General features: G+C 39.1%; 5 protein-coding genes and 1 pseudogene across 5 annotated transcripts; 4 read left to right on the top strand and 2 right to left on the bottom strand.

Annotated features, from left to right (window-relative positions):
• Positions 1-212: 212 nt before the first annotated feature.
• LOC132557761 (uncharacterized) lies at positions 213-1373 on the top strand. The gene has a single exon (XM_060222287.1). It carries the CDS (start codon positions 213-215, stop codon positions 1371-1373), a length of 1161 nt encoding a protein of 386 aa, XP_060078270.1.
• A 112-nt stretch (positions 1374-1485) lies between these two features.
• On the top strand, positions 1486-1902 carry LOC132557760 (uncharacterized). Its single transcript, XM_060222286.1, has one exon. The coding sequence runs from the start codon at positions 1486-1488 to the stop codon at positions 1900-1902; it is 417 nt and encodes a 138-aa protein (XP_060078269.1).
• Positions 1903-1910: 8 nt separating this feature from the next.
• LOC132557759 (uncharacterized protein K02A2.6-like) lies at positions 1911-4061 on the top strand. Its single transcript, XM_060222285.1, has one exon. The coding sequence runs from the start codon at positions 1911-1913 to the stop codon at positions 4059-4061; it is 2151 nt and encodes a 716-aa protein (XP_060078268.1).
• A 7214-nt stretch (positions 4062-11275) lies between these two features.
• Positions 11276-13651, bottom strand: LOC132557758 (uncharacterized). The gene is made up of 2 exons (XM_060222284.1): positions 13435-13651; positions 11276-12588 (listed from the first exon to the last, which is right to left on the bottom strand). Exons 1-2 carry the CDS (start codon positions 13649-13651, stop codon positions 11276-11278), a joined length of 1530 nt encoding a protein of 509 aa, XP_060078267.1.
• Positions 13652-15361: 1710 nt separating this feature from the next.
• LOC132557757 (ATP-dependent DNA helicase RecQ-like) lies at positions 15362-16729 on the top strand. The gene has a single exon (XM_060222282.1). The coding sequence runs from the start codon at positions 15362-15364 to the stop codon at positions 16727-16729; it is 1368 nt and encodes a 455-aa protein (XP_060078265.1).
• A 7682-nt stretch (positions 16730-24411) lies between these two features.
• LOC132557756 (P2X purinoceptor 7-like) lies at positions 24412-25799 on the bottom strand (annotated as a pseudogene).
• Positions 25800-26578: the final 779 nt, after the last annotated feature.

Genomic DNA, 26578 nt, shown 5'->3' with positions numbered 1-26578 from the left:
GCTTCGCAGCCTTTATTTTTCGATTGGCCCTGGAACGTGCTCTGTCCATTCTTTTTTCGTCATCGGAATCTGTAGTGTTTAGTATAACTTGTGTATAAGGCCGCAAAAGTTACGGCCCTTGAATAATTGACTTTAGGGTTAGTGCCTATCGAACGGGCCCTTGTGTAGGGGGACTTCCGGTACGCCATTGTTAATAAACGAGTTGAGTGTTTATGTCTGTCTCTGTTATCCTGTCATCCGATGACCAAGACACTTCATCTGGCGACGAGGATGCCTTCGAAGAATCCGTGAGTGATCTAGAAGACGTATCCAACCTTATTTCAAGTGAAGATATAGGAAATATGGCGAAAATCGAGTTGAATGGAATGTGTACATTCGACGCACATGGGGAGTCGATGAAAACCCATCAAGCTTGGAAAAGATGGTTAAGAAGTTTTGAACTTTTCTCATTAGGAAAGGGTGTAACAGATGTGGATCAAAAGCGTGCATTGTTATTGCACTGTGCGGGTCAAGATGTACAGGACATTTTTTTCACACTGCCAGAGGGGGACGGAGGTAATGCTTACGAGAAAACAACCGCCGCATTAGAAAAACATTTCAAATCAAAAATCAATGTGCCCTATGAAAGGTATGCATTTAGGTCTATGAAACAAGAGGAAAATGAAACTGTTGAACAATTTGTAACCAAATTACGACAACAATCGGTGCTTTGTGAATTTGACAAGCCGGACGAACAAATTAGGGATCAAGTCATCGAAAAATGTAGGTCGCACAAATTACGGCAACGTCTGCTAGAGAAAGGTCACAAATTGACTTTAGATCAGCTACGAATGATGGCTAGTACTTTAGAACAGGCTGAAACACAGGCAAAGAAGATGGAAAGCCATCAAGGAACATTAAACAGAGTGAGTTTGTCAAGTCATGGTGCTGCTAAACAGGGTCATGCTAAACGGACACATGAACATAAACCAAAGACGGATATGAAATGTTACAGATGTGATCGTGAGGGACACTTGTCACGTGATCCCCAATGTCCAGCAAAGACTAAAAGGTGTAATGAATGCGGAAAAGTGGGACATTTCGCAAAATGTTGTAAGAGTAAGTTACCCGGAAGTTCTCAGAAACGTAGTAGCTCATATTCGCAGAGGAATAATGGGCCGCGGAAAGGAAATGTTTGTGCTGTTGAACCAGAACAGAATAACTATGCTTTTAATGTCAGTCAGAGATCTAGGTCAGAGAAATTCCGCCTACAGGTAGACAAACAGGATGTTGATTTCATTGTTGACAGTGGTGCTACGGTGAACATTATTGACCGGAAGTTGTGGGAACAATTGAAACAGAACCACATTACATGTAAGTCGGAGAAAACTTGACACACAGTTGTTTACATATGGGTCCGATACACCGTTAAAGCTCATTGGGAAATTTCAGACTCGAGTTCACGTACCCAATACAGACCACAAGTCTGAAGCTGAAATATATGTGATGGATGGATCTGGACCGGCCTTACTTGGTAGGGACACCGCCATGGAACTTGGAATGTTGAGGATAGGTGTCAACTCGGTTAACGTTGTAACGGATGATCTGTTGGACAAATATTCTGCATGTTTTAATGGTATAGGCAAGTTGAAAGACTATCAGCTGAAATTACACATAGATGAGACAGTCCGACCTGTAGCTCAACACATGTATAGGGTACCGTATAGTTTGAGGGCGAAGGTAAGCGACAAGATTGATGAGTTGGAAACCTTGGATATTATTGAAAAGGTTGAGAAGCCGACACCTTGGGTCAGTCCTTGCATTGTCGTGCCTAAACCGGACGGTGACATTCGTATTTGTGTTGATATGAGGCAAGCAAACAGAGAGCAATTATACGGGAGAGACATCCTATTCCGACAGTAGATGAGATCATGTATAACATGAACGGTAGCAAAGTATTCAGCAAGTTAGATCTCAAGTACGGTTATCACCAGATTGAGTTGGACGAGAACTCGAGAGACATAACTACGTTTGTTACGCATAAGGGTCTTTATCGCTACAAAAGACTTATGTTTGGTATAAATTCTGCACCAGAGAAATACCAGCAGGTTATTTCGCAAGTATTCCATGACTGTGAAGGAGTACAAAATATATCTGATGATATTGTCGTCCACGCTGAAACTAAGGAAGAACATGACCGTCGACTTGCGAAGGTGTTTGACAGGATCTTGGAGAATAATTTGACATTGAATCGTCAGAAATGTCAGTTAGGGATGAATCAGATTCAGTTTATGGGACATATGGTTTCAATGGACGGCATAGGGCCGACAGCAGATCAAGTGAAAGGGATCATTGAGGCGAAACCTCCGACATCAGGGGCTGAGATACGAAGCTTCTTAGGATTGGTGAATTTTAGTGCCAGATACATTCCGGACCTGGCCACAGTTTCTGAGCCATTACGGAAACTTACGAGGAAAGGTGCTGTGTTCTGTTGGGGAAAGGAAGAACAAGCCAGTTTTGATAAGCTCAAGGGGAGTTTGTCTAGAGCAGAGACATTAGGTCATTTTAAGCTTGACGCTAGCAAGACGACAGTTGTAACCGATGCTAGTAATGTAGGATTAGGAGCCATGTTGATTCAGTCAAATGATGGAAATTCGCAGGTGATAAGCTATGCCAGCAAAGCGTTGACAGATGTGGAGAAAAGGTACTCTACGACTGAGAAAGAAGCTCTTGCAGTGGTATGGGCTTGCGAGAAGTTCCGATTGTATCTCCAGGGAGTCGCGTTTGAATTGGTTACCGACCATAAACCGCTGGAAGTGTTGTATGGACCTAGGTCAAAACCTAACGCCATGATTGAGCGATGGATCGTGAAGTTAATGCCATACAATTTCAAAGTTGTATATGCACCTGGAAAAACAAACATCCCTGATGCGTTATCTAGGTTAGTGAACCCGGCTCTCAAAGTCAGTCCGACACCGAGTCAGCTAGAGTCTGAGACAGAAGAGTTTGTCAGGTTTACAGCAAGGGAGGCAACTCCAATTGCGTTGTCTACTCGTGAGGTCGAGGGAATGTCAAAGGTCGACCAAGAACTATCTGACGTAAGAATCTGTCTAATGTCGCGTAGGTGGGACAAGTCGTGTCCAATGTACTACCCAGTCAGAGAAGAACTCAGTCAAATCGGTTACTTAGTGTTAAGAGGAACCCGGTTAGTAATTCCGACAGCGTTGCGTAGGAAATGTGTGGAGTTAGCTCACCAAGGACACTTAGGTATCGTGGGAACGAAACAACTCCGAACTAAAGTGTGGTGGCCGCGTATGGACAAGGATGTAGAAAACTATGTGAAAGCGTGTCATGGCTGTCAAATTGTTGATAGTTCTACACACGCTGAGCCAGTAACGCCCACACCCTTGCCGATAGGACCATGGCAAGATCTAGCGATTGATCTCATGGGACCGCTCCCAACCGGACACTATGTATTTGTCGTGGTTGATTATTATAGCAGATATTATGAGCTGGAAATTACTAAGGACATGTCTACCGGAAAGCTGATTGATGTGTTAGAGACTATGTTTAGTCGTTATGGGTTACCGTGCTCTGTCACGTCCGATAATGGACCCCAGTTCAAGTCCGATATGTTTAGAGAGTACATGGAGGAGAATGCCATACACCATCGTCGCGTAACACCATTGCATCCAGCCGCGAATGGGGAGGTAGAACGACAGAATCGGTCTTTACTCAAGCGTATTAAAATCGCGCATGCCGAGTCAAAAGATTGGAAAAATGAACTCAGAACTTATCTTTTAGCCTATCGGACGACGCCACATGCGACGACAGGAGTGTCGCCAGCTGAATTAATGTGGGGTACGAAATTACCTCAGGTGGAACAGTTAGAGCGACATGTTGATGAAAGTGTTCGCGATCGCGACAGTGAAATGAAACACAGAAATAAACTTTATATTGATCAGAAACGCGGAGCTGTCGAGTCAGCTTTAGAAGCTGGAGACACTGTGTTAGTCAAGCAGAAACGGGTGCGTTCGATTGGCATATACTTGCTCGACCTAAATAGGCAGGTTCGACTGTAGCCAATTTAAAAAAAATATACCCCTCTAACAAAACGCTGACACAATTACACTCTCCCCCTGTAACTTTGATGTCGTCCCGACATCAACACACAATATATAACTCTAAAACAAACTGTACCTTTGAGCGTTACAATAAAAATATGCTTTGGTCAAAATCACAAATGCGCTTTTGCTGACTAGGAATGTACATGTTACAGTTCTCAAAATAGAAAAAAAAAATCTTTAGGTACACAGACCTAATATACTCATGATGTCATTACAATGTTACCCAGGTACGCAGACCCAGTATTAAAGATCAACGGCTGGCCTGACCGATATATGATCTATGACTTTAAGTCAATCAAATACATTTGACTAGAGTATAAAAAATATAATTTCCACTTTCTGAAGAACCATAAAAATACTTTTCGACACTATGTCGACCATTGTTCAACAAAAGTTGCTACAGTTCATAAAAAATAGAATCACATAAATTCAACATATATAGTCTCCCTACATCACTACACATTATTTGAGATCAATGTCACAACTTTCAGAATGTGCTGTAATCGACCATGCATTGTATGACATCTGAGATCCATCAGCACCATAAGTCAATCTGCATAACGGGCGCAATATACGCGTGCTTCGACGGAGAGTTCTTTGGAGCGAGTCACCATCACCAGAGTCCGTACCAATATTGTCCGCACTATCTGACTGTCCACTTTCTGGCTGAGCACATGCTGTCTCTATCGAAGTTGGATGTTCAGTGACAGTCTCTGCACCATCACTATGCTCACCTTCAACAGCTTTAGTACGCGTTTCCTCAGAGTCACTAGAATCAACCGCACTATCAGTATTCATATCGGAGTCATCACTTTGTAACGCACTGCTCTTACTGTCTGATACAACAACACTTTCAGGTGCAGACGACTCTGCATTGACAGTTACTGGGACAAATTCCTTTGCCTCCGGGTTGAGACGAGTATGGCGTTGTAACACCACACGAAGTAGCCGGTCCGGACTTTGAACACACATTCCTGGGGTTTGCAACATATTTAAAACAAAATCACTTGATGTCTGCCACTTTGTTTTTTTCCCTCTTCCGCACTGACCTTCTAGGCACAGGAACTGGTTTGTATACGTGTGCTGTCTGATCCAAAATGTCAGCATCGTTTATGGACACCTCATTACCATCAGATGATGTAATGGGATCATGCCGAGAAGTAGGAATATGTTCGTCATCCATGGACGATTGGTCGTCACCAATATCCCTTTCTCCTCCTGTCTCCGTAACCTCAACTGGACCGTCATCTGTGAGTTCGGAGACAACAATGGTTTCTGCAGCAGCAGTATCTACTGTGGTGGTGTATGGGGCACTCCCAACTGCTACCGGAGAAGTCGGAACAAAATATGAATCTTCAGAATCACTCTCACTATTGCAAGATTCATCCTCTAATGAAGTAACACACGACTCACCAGTCCTGGTCTGTTCCTCTTCATTGTTCGGTTGGTCAGTGACTACTGGCACACTAGAGATAGGAAGTAACAGATTTCTATGAAGAGTTCGGATCCTTCCCTCGCCAGTTTCCTTTTTCACTTTAAAAACAGGTATATCCTTATTCGGCTGATCAAGAACAATGTATGCATCCTCCTCCCACTTGGGAGATAACTTGTGGCGACCGTCATGTACCAAAATCGTCACTAGTACCCGGTCACCTGTCTGGATAGAAGAGCCTCCTACACGAGTATCGTAGTTTATCTTTTGTCGCTCTTTGGCACGACTTGATGCTTTGGCTGCACACTCATAGGAAGACTTCAACCTTCTTCTTAGTGACTACATATTGTGAATAGCTGTCATCCCTTCCTTCGTGGAATTTACTTATTCCAAACACTAGATCACTTGGTAATCTTGGATGTCTCCCATACATGAGATAAAACGGTGTATGTCCTGTACTTTCATGACGAGTGCAATTATATGCATGCACCAGGGGTCCAATGTGTTTCTTCCAATCATGTTTCTCACTTGGTTCCAAAGTTCCTAACATATCCAGTAATGTACGGTTAAACCGCTCACACAACCCATTTCCCTACTCCTATAACATAAGAGGACGCTGGTCGGCCGATTTATTATCTGATGTTATAGATAGTATTCGCTGACGTCACAACATCCGGGGCTTTGAATTAGCGCCGCCATCTTGTGGGTCAAGCAGTTCATATTTAAATATCAATTTGCATGAGTCATCGCTAACAATGACGTCGCAGAAAAGCCCTCCAGAACAGCCAATCAAGGTTAGCTATACAGACAGACTTGACCCGATTACTTTGGCACGTTATAGAGAGAAAATTAAACTAGTAGACCATTTAGATCCGTATGAAGTGAAGAAAAGCGACTGGCGTTCAGATCCTGATGGTCTTCCAGATGTGACGTACCCAGACATCGTTAATTACTTGGTCCACACTCAGAGTGCCTACACATTGCAGGATTTGAAAGCTTACAAGTCCCTGGAATCCTACAACCAGTTTGTTTGCGGTTGGGTGAAGGAGGTCGGCCACATTTCATCGTTCGTTACGAAGAACATTCTGATGTTTGCAAAGGTGTGTAGTACTACTTACTGTACTGTCCTGATCATAACTTATGCTTGATTTGATCGATTAATGGGGGCTTATAACGTCATTGTTCCGGTTATGACCGAGCCTAGAAATAATCAAAACTAAACCCCCCTACTGTAGGCTGCCCGTTTATAAATACGATCTTCAAACGACAATGTTTACACTGTCCTAGTAAAATGACCCACGTAAAGCGTAGGCATGAGTAACTTGAGTTAACTGAACTTGACCAGATGTATAACATACTCTGTGTTATAACCGTAGATTATGCCAGAAGTTACAAATAAAAAATTGAGAAAAAATATTGTGATATTAAGACTAGAATTCAGATGAAGTATAATGTTATAACAAAAAGTAGGCTTGATTGAATAGAATCTAGTGTTAAAGTATTTTCAATAAAGAAATTTTGGTGGGCCTAGTATGAAAGGGTGCTAAATTATATAGGCCTATATAAAAAAAGCATTATCATAATATTTTAAACTTAATGAGTTTATCTATTTAATTTTGTCCTCATACAAGTATGTAATGGACTGTGAGAAATACTGCAAATCTTTCATTTGATTAATTTTGTTTAATTACTTATTTATTATCTATCTATTTTTATTTTTTTTTTGGAGGGAGTTCTAGAGCAAGTCTTTCTTCTTATATCCCTGCCATAATTTTACCCATGGCCGTCATGTCGTGAAATCAAATTGATCCTCTTTTATTTCCTTTTTACTTTTAATTCACATGGGGGCGGCGGCAGCATTCATATCTCAGACATTTTCTGTATTTTATTCTTGATGTATGAATTATCTGCCCTGAATATGAGGTAGCAGTGTGCTAGTTTAATTGAAAAATCAATATCCTGTTTTCATTTCAATATATCCTTTATATGAGTTTAATGTATTTGTTTTAGGTACGCCACTCCCAGAGGATGAATGAAGCGCCACTTCAACCATGGGTCATAGCCAATTCCGATGGAACAATTCTTGCTGCACACTGTACATGCATGGCTGGCTTGGGGGAAACCTGCACCCATGTTGGAGCATTGCTGTTCTGGATAGAGGCTGCAGTGAAGATCCGCAATTCTAAGACAGTGACACAGTCCCCTGCTTACTGGCTGCTTCCATCAGGGATAGAAAAGGTTACATACGATGAAGTCAGAGATATCGATTTCACCTCAGCCTCTACAATAAAGTGCAGACTAGACGAGAGTATCACAACTCCACCAACTCCAACAACTCCAACCCTGAGGGCAGCTCGTAGGAATGATGTACCAACCCCTTCCAAAGATGAAGTGAATGGCTTCCTGCGGAGGTTACATGAGAGCCAGTCAAAGTCTGTATTGTTGTCTCTGATGCCAGGCTATGCTGAACACTTCAAACCTGCCTCACTGAGTGTACATCTTCCCAAAGTGCTCTCAGAGTTGTACAATGAGGAGTATGTTGGAATGACTGAAGATGAACTTCACAACCAGTGTGACATCATCTTCGATGACATCATAGTAACAGCATCCCAGGCAGCAGCTGTGGAGGAGAGAACTCGCCGTCAGGCAAGCAGTAAAGATTGGTTTCGGTTCAGGAGTGGGAGAATCACTGCGTCCCGTCTTCATGCTGTTTGCCATACCAATCCAGAGAAGCCATCGCTAAGTGTCATCAAGTCAGTTTGCTATCCAGAAAGTTTAAAATTTAGAAGCAAGGCCACAGACTGGGGATGTCAACATGAAAAATCAGCCATTGATGCATACATCAAGAAAACAACAGCAGACCATCAAGACATGCATCACAGCAAGTGCGGACTTACAATTGATACCCGGTCCCCTTTCCTTGGAGCAACACCAGACCTCCTAGTTTCATGTGCCTGTTGTGGAAATGGATGTGTGGAGGTCAAGTGCCCATACAGCTGCAAAGGGAAGGACTTGTCTAATCTCAACAAGGACTTTTGCCTGGAGAAGATTGGAGATGATCTACGACTAAAGAGGAATCACCCATACTATTCCCAGGTTCAAGCTCAGATTTTCATTTGCGAGAAGGACTTTTGTGATTTTGTTGTATGGACACATAAAGCCATCCACATAGAGAGAATTCAGCCAGACTTGGACATTTGGGAGGAAGCAAGAGGGAAAGCAGAGAAGTTTTTTAAAAGTGCTGTTCTTCCAGAGTTACTGTGTAAGCATTACTCTAAACCTGTACTTTCAACACAACTTCAGAAAGTTGAAACTGCCAACACATTGACACCAACACCGACAGTGGATGCAAATGGTGATGATGAGACAATCTGCATTTGCAGAAAACCCTATGATGACACAGAGGATAGAGTTATTGGCTGTGACAACCAGAACTGTTCCTATAAATGGCTTCACTTTAAATGTGTGAACTTAAAGCGTGCCCCAAGGAAGAATGCAGAATGGTTCTGTCCGGAATGCAGGAAGCTACCAGTCTTCAGCAGGAAAAAATAGTTCAGTGTCACATAACATATTGGATGCCATATGTGATGATGATTGATGATGATGATTGCATTGACATATGTGATGATGATGATGATTGCAATGTTATATGTGATGATGATGATGATGATGATGATGATGATGAAATTTTATAGAAAGTTTTTTTAATTGCTAAATTTGTATTTAACTTGTTAAACTAGATTGCATATGTAATGATGATGATGATTGAGATGATGATTGAGATGATGATTGTTATGATGATGATGATGATTATAAAATTTTATAGAAATTGTTGGCAAGTTTTTTTAATTGCTTTATTTGTATTAAACTTGTTTAAGTAGATTCCATATGTGATGATGATGATGATGATTGCAATGCCACATGTAATGATGATTGTGATGATGATGATGATGATGATGAAATTTTATAGAAATTGTTGGCAAGTTTTTTTAATTGCTAAATTTGTATTAAACTTTTCAGACTAGATGGAACGTAATATTTAATTGTGATTGTACATATGTATGGACTCTCCTTTTGAAATTAAATTGTTTGTATTTAAAGTTAAATTATTTGTGTCTGTCATTGTTTTCTCCAGTAGTATATTGTCATATTGTCATTGGTGTGATATGACAAAATGACAATACCTGATATACAATGTTTAGAAATACAAGCAGTTGTTTCCAATTATCAAGAGTTTCCAGGTGTATGTTTACATAATATACCTGGTAGACAAATTTATTTAGTTTGACTTAAGACCTAAGTCATTTTAATAGTCCCCTACTGGTGAAACCAGGGGGGACAATAGTGTTTATCTCTGTCAGTCTGTTATATATGTATCTGTCTATATGTTGGTTTCCAGATGATAACTTGAGAACGGATTGATGGATTTGAATGAAACTTCATACAATGGTAGCTTATAAGGTGATGAATTATTTGATATGGTTTTGGGAAGAAAGGTCAACTATAAAGGTCACTGATACTAAAAACAGAAATTGTCGTATTGAAGTTGTGCAGATAAATACTGTAATTTATGGCAGGGGACATGTGTTGCATGCAACACTTACTGTAAGCTTGTTTTAATAAAAACAATTCAAAGCCATAATAAATACTTGAAAATTAATTTATTGAAAATATATTAATATTTCCTCATGATTAACACTGGGATCATATACATTACATGGCAGTAATATTGAGTACAAAGGACAGGTCTGCAGAAACAGAAACTACAAGTACCATCTATGTACATTTCGTGCTACGATTAATACAGTCAAACCTGCTTTAGAGGACACCTGTCTATAAAGGACAGTCTCAGGAACCCCAACAAGTTTTACTATATAATATACTTCTATATAGAGGACACTCTCTATAAAGGAGACTTAGAAATTCCCCCAAACACTATTTTCTATGCAAAATAACCTCTATTTAGAGGACAACAACATTTGAATATTCTGTGTACATGTAACTGTATCTAAATATATATATATCACTACAAGTGTTAGTTATATCATTTATAAGCACATTTTATAGTTTTCAAAGAAACAAGTAAACTCATAGATATGATAAAAATGAATGGTTTAAGTGTCATTGTTTACATATACACAAGAGAATTATCTAGTGTCAATGATTTGGAAGGGATGCTGTTGCTTTAAGTGTCTACAGACACAAATCATACACACTCATGTTCAAGAAAGGCTGATATTCAACTTTTTGTTTTGATTGGTTATCATGTAGAAAAATACACAAAGTGGTTATCTTAATAACTAAAAGATGAGATTAAAATAAAATGTCATATAAAATATATCAGGTTGTAGTAAGATTTCTCTTATACTTTAATACTTAATTAGGGACAGACAGGACTTATTTCTGAGAAAAACCTCTGTCTCCAAGTTTTGTATGGGTATATAAAGGACACCTGTCTATAAGGGATACTTGTCACTTCCCCTCAGTGTCCTTTATACACAGTTTGACTGTACTTATAATCAGCATCATCATTTGAACACAATATGGTTGCAAACAAATATTTAAATATAGAGTTATAAAATATTAATAATATATAATATTCTTAATATGGATTAATTATGATCCAGACAATAGTAAATCATTCAGAAAAAAATGCCATATTCACTAATTTCAAGATTTCACATTCTTTTGACAAATACACTACTTTAAGTGTAAAATGTATGAAGTGTTTTCATTGTCAATCAAAATTCACAATAGAACCACACAAGTTGGTCAAACTACAGCAAACAGTAACAATTTTGTCTACAGCTGGAACATCTCCTGTGCGCGCAATCAAATAGTCTACAGGTAAAGTATCTGAAAGAATTGTAAACTTGTTCCTAACCAGTCCAATCACGCGTTCCACATGAATGCGGACATGTGCAATGTTTCTTGTGGATTCTACCTCAAGTGCTGACAACTGGCTCTTTCCTTTAGTAAAACTTGGTATTTTAACCTCCGCACACATTACACCGACACTTTCCTGAATGTCGAAACCACGGTCAGCAAGTACGATATCTCCTGGAAGAAGTTTCTTTAAAAAGCCACTGTTTTCCACAATATACTTGTCACTACTGCGTCCTCCCCAAGCATTTGACAGATAGGTTATACATCCTTGAGGGGCTATTCCAATTAATATTTTTACAGTATTATGGTGTTTATACGAAGACCATGTCTTTGCTCTTGCAAGAAGATTTGAAGGCCGCTCAATAAAGATTTCAAAACAATCAATGATAACAGCGACTTTCAAGCCAAAATGCTTCCTGAATTCCATGGGCATTGAAAGTCTCAGTTCCTCTCTCTCTGGCCAGTAAACAAACTCTCGCAGTCTAATGTATAAAACGTCCAATACAGTTAGGAATGTCCTTGATGCGGTGGGCTGTGAGATATTGAAGATATATCCAAGAAACTGAAGGGAGAGTGTAAGTCGCAGTTTCATCAGAGTCATAATAAATCTCTGAAACTTTGAGAATGTCACACGGCCGCTATCTGGAATGTAATCTTTCACAAAGTCGAACACAGTCATCAAAGTTAAAAATCCTGGAAGCCCTGTGAAGCAGTTTACCTTCTTGTCATTGTCTCTGAATGCATCCTCACTGAATATCTGCCCTTCCAGGATATGTTGCCTTAATGTAAGGTTTTCTGTTGTCCGCTCCTGACACTCTGCATTTAACTTCTTCAACAATTCTTCCTTTTCCTGACTTCTAACCTCCATTAGGTCTTTCGCTGATTCTGCAGGGAAGAGAGGTCCTAATTTGAAGAAGTGAACAGGTTTGTCATCTTTCTGAAGCCAATCACACACCTGTGGCTGACTGTCTTGGACACTACATGTGGATAAATCCATTAAAGCTCTGGCAGCTAAATGCTGTTTCCGCTTGTCATCACGTTGGTTTGCCCGTTGGAAACGCTCACTCTGGCTGCTTGGAGTTGTTGGAGATGTCAACTTCCTATTCAACTTCAATGAGGGGACCCAGTCAGGATTTGCTTTATCAAAAATCTTTGATGGTTTACCTGCAAAAAAAAAAGAAAAATCTTAAAAAAAGGAATGGGATTAAAAATAATGAACTGGTTACAGAACTAAATACTTATTTTTTCATCACACTATTTATTTATAGTGAGACAGGCCTGATAGTGTATGTATGTTACATGTACTTGAAGTTGACCTGGTTTTTATATATGATAAAAGAGATAATATAAGGACATGTTATGATCAAAGTATATTATCACGGACTTATAAATATAGATATAAGTCCGTGGTATTATTGATATCTTTAAAAGAATGCATCTACTACATACATTGTAGTTATACAAGATCGTACGTAACTACTAGTCGGTACTAGGCCTAGAGCCTAAATAAAGATATAAGATTATTTCCGGTACAGGACTCGTATGTTGTTCGAAAGCACCACTAGGAATAAATCACTTCGAGTGAAGTAAAACACGTCATATAAATATTGGATAAAACAATAAGTTCAGATTTACAGGTATTTGCACCAAATGCCATGTTACAAAACTATCGCATGCTGTACTGTACTGTACAGTGTCTCATTATAAATGTGATTCGCATTATTAGTGCACGTTTCCAAAACTCGTGCGACTTTAAATATTTTATGTAGCTAAGTAGTAAATGAAATCAATTGATGTCAGTTTATCTTGTTGTGTATTGGGGTGTTGGGTAGGTAAGTTGGCATGACCCACGGGTCCAGGGGACGCAACTCCAATTTTGGAACTCTTTTCTATTGAGGTTAATAAAGTTAGTTGATGGAAGAAAACGTGGCTGATGGGTTGTTTGTGGCAGGCTGTACCATTTCACCACCGATATTATAATTCCCCCAGCTCACAGCGACAACAATCTACCTTCTAAAAAATGATCCGAGCACACTTTAGAATGGGTTGATGGCACGAAGTCCTTTCTGCCTATGGCCGCGATCCATTTTGTTCTTCTCTCTCTGCTGAGTTCTTCTGTCCATTTGTCCTCGTGGAGTCTTACAGTAGGGAATCCATAAAAACCACGCTTTGTTCCCCTGTCGTTCGCCCGATTCGTACAGCCGTACACTACGCAGGAGTGAACCATCGTCTGTTTGTTTAAATGTGCTTCGCTCGAATGACTGATTATTATCGCTTGACCCACAATATGGCGGAGGTCGCAAGATGCCCGGATGTGTGACGTCATGGGAATTCTATCTATTGTGCCGACTGCGACCTCTTATTTCCCAAGCACTATTTCTTTGATGCTCGTTCCGCCCTCAAATCAGGGAGGAACGTAAGATTCAATTTTATGTCTATTTATGACTTAATACTTGATGACAACAATGTGTACTTACAGTTTAGGTATTAATTATCCCATATGAACGTCCAAACCATGAATTAACACCATATTAATAATAATATGCTTCGAAACACACTCCTGCAACATTAAGCCGCTTCGTTGACCTATCTTTCGAAAATGGCTGCCGCGGTCGGTACAAAATGCGGAATAGAGTATCAAGCGGAATAGTTTGCTAAATATATCACAAACGGAAAACAGTTTACGTTTCATTTTGCAAAAGTGATATTAAAAAGACAGTCAGTCAGATTTTCCGATAAATTAAGTTCCAGCACGACAAATATATGAAGTCTAGAGGTAAATAATAAAAAACAACAGGCTTTTTACATGTATTACAAATACATTTCAAAGATAATATATAGGTACATTGTAAAACAGTTATTTTTTTTTCAAATCACGACGGAAGCCAGTGACTAACTTCTCAAACCACACATGTTTCATATCTGAATGTGCATGCAATCCGTCATACAAATGTCCAAAAGAAAATTTAAACACTTCTTTAACATAACGTTTACGTCCGCATCTCTTTTTGTGTTTTCTCATAATGGTTTCTGCCCATTCCACTGTTGAAGAAGGACCGCCACCTGTCTCTTCTTCCATATTCAATCCCCTGAGAAAAGAATTAATTTTTTGAACGTCTTCCACATGTTTTTTTTGCATCATACATGTAGTGTCCAGGTCGTACAGTTGATGTCTACAGTGTATATTGTTAAATTCCCGTATGCATGCCGGGGGAATGGTAATGAAACCAACGAGAGCAGTTGGACACTTTTGGATAATTTCGTGTTTAAGTCTTTTCATGTCCTCAAAAATAGCAGACACGTCTCTCTGTGCAGGCACGATGTATTTCCCCGAAGCATTCCTTTTCAGTACAAGTAGATCATTTATTCCAACGCAGATTGTTATAACAATGTTTTCCTCTCTGTTACTTTCCAGATAACTAAGTATGTTTTTTCTTGCGTTTTCAATCTTCGCTCCCCTTTCAACTAGGTAATCAATATCAAAATCATCTGGCTGGTGATAGCTGTCGAAGTTATTTGCTCTTGAATCAGAGACCAGAACAAATTTCATCGCCATGGCGGAATGCACTTGTTAAGTTTTTCCCGCCAAACTGTAATGTTTACATTGTATGTAAATTAGTGGAGACACGTGCCAGTAGTTTATAAACAATATACCAAATAACCCAAACTTTACTTGTAAATTTGGGCTACAGTTTTTTTCTTCAATGAATCGATGATCCAGCATCTCCCATAATGCACCGCGGTATTTTAATCTCAGTGTTACCCTGAAAGTACTATGTTTTCTCGTAACACACATATATATATAGGCCTACCATGTTGCCCATGGTGTCATATAACATGACAACAGCGCTATATCAACCAATGTGAGTTATAAATGCAAGCAAGTGTTAACGTTAATGGTTGCATTTCTTGTTGTATTTTGTTAAGTTTTATCAAAATGGATATAACTGAGCTGAAAGAGAAGTTTAATACAGTGAAAGGGAGATATAACATCAAATTTGAACCCAAACCTGAACAGTTTGAAGCTGCAAAATGTATCATCGAAAAAAAAAATGTTATTGGATTGCTCCCAACTGGCTATGGTAAGACATTTTGTGCAGTACTTTCAGCAATGCTAGCAGATATAGCAAATCCTATCACCTTGGTCATTTCACCTTTACGGGCACTCATGGACGATCAAATAAATAGTCTTCATTACTGGAATTTCACGGCTGCAAAAATAGAGCCAGATATGGACCCTGAAATTATCAAAGGAATAAAAGAAGGAACATTCAATTTTGTGTTTTCTTCCCCAGAAACGGCACTAAAACCATTTTGGAAAGATATTTTTATGTCAAATGTGTGGAGGGAAAACACCATCGCCCTCGTTGTAGATGAAGTACATTGTGTGTCAGAGTGGGGTGAGGATTTCAGAAGAGATTTCAGATATTTGCATGAACTTCGATCAGCAATACACGCCCCTGTTTTAGCTCTAACGGCTACTTCAACTGAAGCGGTAAAGCAAGATATAAAGAAATACCTTCAAATAGATGATGCAGTAATTATCGATAAATCACCAGACCGTCCTAATATATTCCTTGATTTCAAAAAGGCCGACTCTACGGATTTAGAAGAAAAGTTGGATTGGCTGTTAACTCATTTACGGGAGAAAAGTTCAGCTGCCAAAAAAATAATCGTATATTGCCGTAGCATAGATAGGGTTGCTGACGTTTTCATTTTACTCCGACGCAGTTTGGGAATCGATGCATATGTTGACAATATAAAACATTCCAATCATGCGATAATTGAAATGTTCCACAGAAGTATACACGAGGAGTCAAAAACAAGAATAATAAAGAACTTTAAGGATACTAACTCAAATTTGCGATGTTTGATTGCCACTGTAGCTCTGGGTATGGGTATCCAAATAGATGATGTAGACATAGTTATGCATATTGGAAGTCCAAAATCTATACTGAGTTACTGGCAAGAAGCTGGCAGATGTGCAAGGGACGGTCGACCGGGTTACTCATTTGTGCTGTACGACAACTTTACTTTGTCAGCAAAGGGTACCAATAAGGATATGAAGTCTATTGTGGAGGGAGACACTTGCTTCCGGAAGACCATTTTAAAGTACCTAGGTGATAAGGCGGACCATACTGTTTTGGAAAATGCATGCGGAGGAGATTGTGACACAGAAAGATGTCTATGCCATAAATGTATGTGTTGCTCACGCTGTCAACAACAATGCCCGTGTAAGGTAAAGCAGTTTGATGTAAACAAATTCGCGGACTTAACTGACGGTCCAACAGACCCATTATACTGACAGTGGTATGAGTGTACAGCAGTAAGAGATGTTATGTTTCTACTCTGATAATGACTTACAGTGTGTTGTGTTCTACTGCTAAACCATAACCACGGTGACTGTTTATTGTGATTCGCCTTACAACAGAGTGGATTTTTTTTTGTGTTTGGTGGTGTTCTACCGCTAAACCTTTACCACAGTGACTGTTTATTGTGATTCGCCTCACAACAGAGAGTGGATTTTTTTTTGTGTTTGGTGGTGTTCTACCGCTAAACCTTTACCACAGTGACTGTTTATTGTTATTTTTTTTTGTGTTTGGTGGTGTTCTACCGCTAAACCTTTACCACAGTGACTGTTTATTGTGATTCGCCTTACAACAGAGAGTGGATTTTTTTTTGTGTTTGGTGGTGTTCTACCGCTAAACCTTTACCACAGTGACTGTTTTTATTGTGATTCGCCTCACAACAGAGAGTGGATTTTTTTTTGTGTTTGGTGGTGTTCTACCGCTAAACCTTTACAACAGTGACTGTTTATTGTGATATTCATTGTGTCCTTTCTGAAGATAACCATGGATAATCTTTGTGCCAACTGCGGAGACAACTTCAAACAGAAGGTCAAAGGTAAAGGATTTTTCAGATTTTCTCTAGAAACAACTTTACCAAAATCTGAAGTTACGGGAAGAGAAGCTTTGTCGTCCATATCAAATGCAAGCTTCACACCGGTTTCCAAAAAGCGGTCTGGGAAATATCTCTGTCCTTCCTGCTGGAGTAGCCTTTCTGATAGTCGGAAATATCGGAAATCCGTAGATGACTTCTGGAGTCGTTCAAGGAAAGGTTCATATATACATTCCAAAAATGAAGATAGTGCTATGGTGATGCCTTCGGCTTCCTCACAACAATCGGTCACAATTGCAAGCTCTAATACTCAACAAAAAACCAGCACACCTTTGAGGCGAACAAAATCAGGGATTTTCGTGAGGAAAACAGCGCATTCTTCACGATGGGATCCAATTATACACAACGTCAGCACACGGAGATATTCCTCTGCAATTAGAGGGTTATATAACGAAACTACTGGTTCAAGAAAGCACTTTCAATCGGTTGTAAGTAAAATTGTTCGCGGGGAAATTCAAAAGCTTCTAAAGTCTGATTTCCCCTTGTTTAGGGACGTAAGCTTAGCAAATACAAGTTCATTTTCGTCGAGTGAAACACTGGCGACCTTTGCAACCCTTGCACCCTTGACATCAGCTGTTTTGACTGGGATAGCAACGACAGTTAAAGGTGCAGAAACACTCATGCGGGGTCAAAAAACAAATCTCAAACCAATGGTTGGATGTGCTTTAGCTACACTCCTACACGCAAAGGCCCCAAGGAAGGCAAGCTTTTTACCTACACTGTTTTCTATACAGTTATGGAGAGGAGGTCTGAAAAAGGATACTTTAAAACAAATCAGTCGAACAGGTTTGTGTCTAGGTTACAAAGGCACTGTAAATGCCATTGATCACATCAGAAAGTCTTTTGACGAAGTGGCAAAGGCAACGAAAGAAGAGCTTCACGAGCAGCTTTCTTCTGGTGTGACAGAACAGCCGACCACGGATGAGGATGAACTTGAGTTGTCCACCGCCCTCTCACACACGATTATTGATGAGGAATTGCAGGAAACTGATAATGAAGAAGAATGGGAATGGGAAGATTCGGAAGATGAATCATATGATGAAGGGGAGGGGGAGGAGGTTGATGAAGAAGATGATTTAGATTTAAATGAGTTTTTTGAAGAGTCTTTCGATGAGAGGGAACCAAATGAAATGCACTTAGACTTAAGTGGCATCGCACCTGTTCATGATGATCCAGACACAGTGTTAGAAAATGTCGCGAAAGAACTTCATCCTGGTTTCACAACTTGCTGGGACAACGTTGGAAAGAAGGTAGTCACCAGGAACCCTTCAGTAGACAGAACTAATACTTACATGAACATGGCTCTGGGTTATATGGCTATAAATAGAGTACCTGTTACTCATCTTCAGGCATTTGATGGTAACACTCCCGCAGCACAACTCCCGCTAGACACATTCGTCCCAAATGAAGAAGACTTTAGCGAGAGGGATTTCCGCATGTCGACTATCATAGGGCGGATACTGACACGACATATTCCATGGTTCCGGGACAATTTCCATGACTGTGCCATTCCTCATATTATGCATATGCATTCAAATGAAATGAGGAAGAAGTCAGTCCTGGTGAATTTAGGAGTTTTTGACGAGAACCCATCATCAACAAATGGAGCTATAGCAATTTACAAAAAGATACAAGAGTATGTGCCTTCTGTAGATGGCAAACCATACCCTACTGTTGTGTATGGAGACGGCTTGAGTTAACATTGTGAACAAATATAACAAATATTAACTTTTTCCTATAAAACATAACCAATTTTCACTCGACAAGAAGCAATACTTCACATAGCCTTGTGATTATGAATTCTAAACAGAACGCAAAAAAACTGCCGGAGAAACCTTCGGACAAACGGAAAGTTACAATGGACGTTTGGACGGACAGTGTCATGCCATACATGTACTTCGATTGGCGTATTAAACGAAAGGAAAAAATGAAGAAAGAAATTTCAAATCAACATAATCATTATCATCATCATGCTGTTTACCATTAAAGATTTGCAAATTTACAGCTGTTTGAAAAAAAGCGATAATGGATTAGAAACGATCATTCCAGCTATAGATGTAACACTCAACCTTCAAGATATTGAATATGTAATGATAAGTCTGTACACATCTTGTGTAAGAAAGAAACGTGTGCATTATGTGATGCTCAGTTCATTGTCTCCACGCAATTATAAATCCTGAATTATTTCGGATGAAATCATGAATATGCCTTTTTATAAATTATGTTAATTAAAAATTCCAATTATGCAATGAATACGAATAACGTCAGATAATAAATCTGCCGACCAGCGTATGTAGGTCATGATGTAATATTGGTAGTTTTTATATTCTATAAGTAAGTTCTAATTGTTTAAAATACATTAATTAACAAATTTCACATTTATAAGTCCGACCCTTTTCTCCTCATAACAATTTCGCGTTTAGTAGGCAAGACTAGATGCCCCTATCAAAAACGAACACTGTTGGACGAAGCTTTCCGCTTTTTTTGCATTGTGTATTCCATTTTTGTATTTACCGAGCAGTCACGTGGTATTTATAATTTCGGTTGTAATGTTGTATCAGCTTATCCACGGAGATGTTAAAATCATTATTTTATGCTGTTTTCTCTTATCAACCTGGATTTTATAATGGATTTTTCAAAGAGAGGTATTAACACGACATCGCTGGTCATTTAAATGTAAGTAAAATTGATAAATAATGCTATAATCGGAACTTTGATTATTGGCCTGTCAGCATCGGGTAAATCGCCTATGGGAAGTTAGAGGTTACACGGCGCCTATCAAAAGTGTCTCGCCGTGTAAAACCTCTAACATTGTTGGAGTACCCATTTCCCATGGGATGGTATGGTGTTGTTCGTGATTTCTTTATTCCCGCTGTCAAACATAACTCCTGGATAACCTTTCCAACAAAGTTGGCTCCCTGATCTGATGGAGTCTCAAAAAGTCAACACAGATGACTTCCAATGGCTGTGTTGAAACTATGGGTACCAAAGGTGATCTCTGCGTAGAACATGGTGTTTTCCTTCTGGTGCAACGAGGGCACTTCTGTATCCATTTATCCACGTCTTTTGTCATCCCAGGCCAGAAGAATTTCTCTTGAATCAAAGAGAGTGTCCTGTCTCTTCCAGGATGTCCAACACAATCATGGAAGTAATGGAGAACTTTGTTAACTAACACTGAAGGAAGCACACATTGTCGAACACATTCCCCATTTCTCTTTGAAGTACGGCAAAGCACACCTTGGTCCAAAACAAGACTGTCAAAGTATCTCAGTAACTTGGAGAGATTCCGTCTATGTGGCTTCCTAGCATCTCTGATAGCTGTGATCATTGGCCTCAAAACTCTATCTTGTGCATGCATGCTCCTCCACTGTCGTTGTGTCATATTTTCCATAACACCATTATCCAGATCATCTAGATCAATCAAGGAATCAGAGGTGACCACTTCAGCTCTAGCACGAGTCTGTATGCTGGAACAAACAGCCTTTATAGTAATCTGCTCAATTTCTCCTTCTGGATCATCATCACTATTACTGTACTCAAGTTTTGACAGCATGTCTGCATCAGTGTTACACTTTCCAGGACGGTACTTGATTGAAAAATCATATGATGCTAGAGCAGCTGTCCAACTTGGCTGTTGACAAAACGTATGTCAGGGGATTATTATCCGTATACACAGTAAATGTTGTTCCATACAAATAATCCTGAAATTTGTCTGTTACGGCCCATTTATGCGCAGGGTAATTGCGTTCTGCTCGACTCAGTCCTCTACTGGCATAGCTTATGACTGCTTTCTTGCCGTTCTCTTCCTGGTATAAAACTGCGCCTAATGCCTTGGAACTCGCATCTGTATGCACCTCAAAAGGCAAAAATGACATGATTACATACATTATTAAAAAGTATACAGTGTACAAATAAAAGACTTGGTTACACTAAAACGTAAAAAGCAGCAGTAACTTGCAAAATTGTCTACAAATCAAGTAAAAGTTTGACTAGTTGTCTTTTAAAAGCAGTAAAACAATTGATCCCCTTAAGTTCGGGAGGTAAAAGATTCCAATCTTTGATACTCGATATTAAAAAATGGTTTGAGTAAAAAACAGTTCTGTGTTTTGGAACTAAAACGTTGTTATCACTGGCATATCTTGTAGTTCTATTGATAAAAGCAGTTACATACTTTGTTTTTGCTGAACATTCTGAAAATAAAACGAAAGATGGAAATAATATTATAAACACTGAATAGAACAAAGAAATCATGCATTAAAAAATATTTATATACTGTAATTTTGATTATCATGGAAACAAAAGGTTCAAAAATCAATTTTATGATAAATTTGATCTAAATGCCAGGCATATAGATTACTGCTAATATAACATGATAGTTATTTTTGACAATGAACTAACCATTTAAAAAAAGTGATCTATCACTGGGCATCATGACTTCTGTTGGACATGGGGTGATTTCCCGCTGAACTACTTCCATTATTTTTAATGGCCTTAATAAAACTGTTCATAACTTAGAGTTTTCCTTGTGCATTCTTTCTCGTCTCTACAGGTCTTCCTTCTGTTTTGTCTTCTGGTCATCTAGATAGGTTTTGAACAATTCCACTACCTCCTTACTACTTGATCGTGAAACTCAAGCTGTTGTGCTATCAGGAGGTGTACTGTCATTCCCATGGTCGTCAGTAGTATTGGATTCATCTATCCTCTCGGTCTCCGCAGAACTCAGTTAAGTTTTACAGCTGGTTTTTCTTTTTGTTGATGAGGATTTAGTTATTACCGGCAGTACACATGGGTCAGATGCAAACAGTTCATCCAGTGCAGTTTCATATTCGTACGATTTTGGATTGTTTCCCGATTTAGCATTGTGATCTGCCAGATACCTGTTCACGAATGTAGGAATATCATTTGGAGCTGAGAGTCCTACTGATAAGGTCCCACATTTCCTTCTTTGTCATGCGGCCAGATTCTTTCTTTTCTTGATACATAGAAAATTTATCTATCAACATTAAAGTTGCTGATCTCCTCCATAAACTACTAGTCGCAGTTGTACCCTTGTTAGTATCATAATTGAGAGGACTGGGAACTGGAGTTGGTGCTTTGGGATCCATTTTCTGCAGCCACGTCAGCACAAGGGTGTGAATCATAGGTTTGCCTGTCTGTAAACCAGCCATTACAATTTGGACAGGTGAACATAGGTTTTTGTACATTTTCTACCTGTATGTCCATTGATTGAACTGTAAAAAAAATGATACCTTCTACATATTTGTCGCAACAAGCACAAAAACACAAGGCTTCTCACAGCTTGATGTACTGAAATTTCATATACATGTATAGTGTACCTGCAGGCCCCAGTTTAATGAATCTTATTTAACTTTAGGAATTTTCGTTATTTTAAAATTCAAAAGGATCTGGTCGACAAGTTATATGTTTGAAAAGTTGATGATTGAGGCGACTGGCAAATAAATCAATATCTGGCTTACCAAATAAAGACATAACAATATAAAAGAAAGTGTAACATATATATAATTTATACTTACAAAGGTCAGTATCTGGTTTGCTGGTATCAGTTGCAGATGCAGGGATGTTGACCATTGACACAGAAATGTCAGATGCTGGTTCATTGGAACTGTATGTAGCAGTATCATCAGTTTCCATCATAACTACTTGTACATTTGTCTTTGAAACTGGGGTGTTATCAATGCCATCATCCAGGGTAGCAACTGTATCTCTGGGTAGATTTGATGGTTTGTCATGCTTGTCAACCGATGAGGGAGCCATCACATCTTCATCAGTTACATCTGATAACATACATTCAGGACTGTGTGTAGTTACTGAAAATGTAATATATACACATCAGGTAAAGTGATAATACAGTAATGAGTTTAAAAATACAAACTTTGTGACAGAAAGATGAAATGGTTTCTCTTTTTTTATTTTACAATACAGCAAATAATATGTTTACTTAATCGTTTACTAAACATCACTGCAAAAGGATAAATAATCTTACTTAGTTCCTGATGATTACTGGGATACATGTTTATCATTTGTTCATCAGAGGTCTTTAGAACCTTATTTTCATCCTCTTCCTGTGTCACAAGAGAAATAAAGACAACAAAAAAAAAAACAAACAAAAAGTGTAACATATATATAATTTATACTTACAAAAGTCAGTATCTGGTTTGCTGGCATCAGTTGCAGATGCAGGGATATTGACCATTGACACAGAAATGTCAGCTGCTGGTTCCTTGGAACTGTATGTAGCAGTATCATCAGTTTCTGTCACAGGTATACTATCCTTCTGTATACTGGATACAAGATCATTTGGAGAGTCCTTTACATTTGTAGTATTTCTCCAGGGATATGGACCATTTCCATAGCAGTATAACAATTCCTCCCTTGGATGTATATCTCTGATGGCATAGAAGAAAATATGGGGCTCTCCACAAATCGGAACCATCTTTGGCTTCCTGTCATCATTTATCAGACGGCCTAGTGATCCATCATCATGCGTTGCATCTAACCTGTGAAAAAAAGTTGGCATACCGCTAAAACTTTGTCATGTTTTGATTTCTCATTATAAATTTACTGAAAATCAGAAATGTTATTTGTAAATTATCCCACTTCGCTGAGAAACCATGAACAAACATATTTTATGCTTAAGTCTCGTTGCATATTACACTTCAGCTAACACTATCAGTCACACCATCACATATTACACAGTAGCTAGCACCATCGGCCACACATTACACAGTAGCTAGCACTATCAGTCACACCAACACTCATTTTACAATATGTAGCACCATCAGGCACACTGACACACATTACATGGTAGCTTTCACCATCAGTCACACATTACACAGTAGCTAGCACCATCAGTCAAACTAACACATTGTACACAGTAGGTTGTACCACCAGTCACACCAACACACATTACACAATATCTAGCACCATCAGTCACACCATCACACATTATCTAGCACCATAAGTCAAAACAAATATTTATCAGGCAAGTCCTCCAGGGACAAATCCTTTTTACTGGCCAAAGGGATCTGGATATCGGTCACGGATTCTCCAAATACAGCAGCTTGGAATAACCCTGCGATTCCCAGCGCCAAGCCTCCCATGCTGCCAAAGAATAAACTGTCTATATCCTTGGTGCCTATTTGCCTTCATCACATAAACTTCTTCAATATATTTGCTTAAGTAATTATACTAAATTTGATCATGTGATAATAAAGATCTTAGATTTGTTTCATGTGTGATTTATGGAGCTAGTCACATTTTTTTTTTCAATTCAGCTTGCTAGGGAAAATTAGTAGACAAGTTTCTGAAATAAACATATCAAATGGTAACTCATGTAAGATCCTGTATGAACATTTGTGATAAATCAGATCTAATCGCAGACTGTTGGAAGCCACATAAATATATACTGGGAGGATCAATACACAGCACAGCCACAGCAAACTCTCTCTGCTTCTGTTGGCATCTCCCTACACCTGGTGCAAGTGCACCACTTTGGTGGAGCTGATGGTGTCCTCCAGGCTGAGGGGCCATGGGCTCTATGATGTCAAACATCAATCCAGGGTGGAATGTTAAGGCTTTAGTCAAAAGCTCCTTTGCATTCTCCTCAGACAGCTGTTGTACTTTAGTCTATTAAAAGATATAAAAGTTATCATATTTGATAATGAAAATACAACTTTTTTCAAAATACACAATATTAATCTATATATGCATTATAATATATGGTGGCAATATGCATAGCTAATTTTATGTGGCGACACATATAGAACTATTGTCCTTTATGTTGCCCCTTACTTGTTTAGGTTAACCCTTAGGAGCCTAATATAATTTCAATTTAATCTACAAAAAACCAAAAAAGAAACATTATTTTCCTTATATCCGGATCTGAGTGGCGGACGCTTTTATTGTTGGTCTATACCTCGCCGTTCCACTTGGACTGTCAACACTGGAGAGGCTGTGACGGAGGTGTTTTTTCTTCCCCTGGCCATTTCTTTGTCTGGATCATCGTAATCCTTGGATTATTTACATTTAAGTATATATTTTACACGTAAACATGCCTAGTGAACAGTATCATCGTTTAGTCCTGGGGCATAGTTTCATTCGTCGACTCCAACATTCTATGAATATCGAACCTAGTTTGTCACCAGATTTTAATTTATCACAGGTTGAGATTCGTCTGGCTGGTTACTCCGGTGGCACCATTGACAGGCTACAGAAAAGTGTACATTTGCATGAGTTGTTAGTGTCGATTCAACTATGCTATAATTCTTCAGAAAGGTGGTAATTGTAATGTAATTGCTTTACTTTAGTACGAGTTGCTTCCCTTTACTCAGTATGCGACCTTTATTATTATGTAAGGGGCAAGCGACCCTGATAAAAAAATACAGTTTGAACGCCATTTTGAGAGACTGGTCGTATATCACATGGTGTCAGAAGTAAACTGGAAAACGACATGCTATGGAACAATTAAAACCTCCATCAACACTCAAACCTCCATCAACACTCAATCTAAAAGGTAATTTGTCAGAGAACTGGAAAGAATGGATCCAGGGGTTCGAATTATATCCGACAGCCACAAGCATAGGTGAGAAAGTAGGGAAGGTGCAAGTCGCCACATTCCTACACGTTGCAGGCATTGAAGCATGCCGTGTCTACAATACATTTGTCATTGCCGAGGACGATAAAGACAATATAGAAGTCTTGAAAACAAAGTTTAAAGACTACTGTGAACCACGAAAGAACGTTACATACACTAGGCATATGTTCAACACACGATCACAGTCAATTCATGAACGTTTTGACTCTTTTGTCACCGACTTGAAGAATAAAGCACAGCAGTGTGAATTCGAAAACCTGAAAATTGGGTTAATAAGAGACCGCATTGTGTGTGGTATCAGAGATGAGGCATGTCGTAGGCGTTTATTGCGTGAATCTGACCTGATATTGAAAAAAGCTGTAGCGATTTGTCGTGCACATGAAGTCAGTACTGAGCAAATAAAAAGTTTAGATCAACATGAAGCAGAATGCAATGTCACGTCAAGTCAAAAACAAAGGAACACACCGAGATAAGCGTTATAAACCGCGCAAGCCACCAGCAGTGTAGAAGCTGTGGTACACAGCATGAACTTGATAAAGGGTTATGTCCTGCATATGGTAAAGAATGTTACAATTGCCATAG

The sequence above is a fragment of the Ylistrum balloti genome, unplaced genomic scaffold (assembly GCF_031769215.1).
Source record: "Ylistrum balloti isolate Yb309-2 unplaced genomic scaffold, AGI_CSIRO_Ybal_v1 Utg370716, whole genome shotgun sequence".
NCBI classification, from domain to species: domain Eukaryota; kingdom Metazoa; phylum Mollusca; class Bivalvia; order Pectinida; family Pectinidae; genus Ylistrum; species Ylistrum balloti.
Note: the sequence above shows the minus strand (reverse complement) of the source record. Positions and strands in the feature narration are given on the sequence as shown.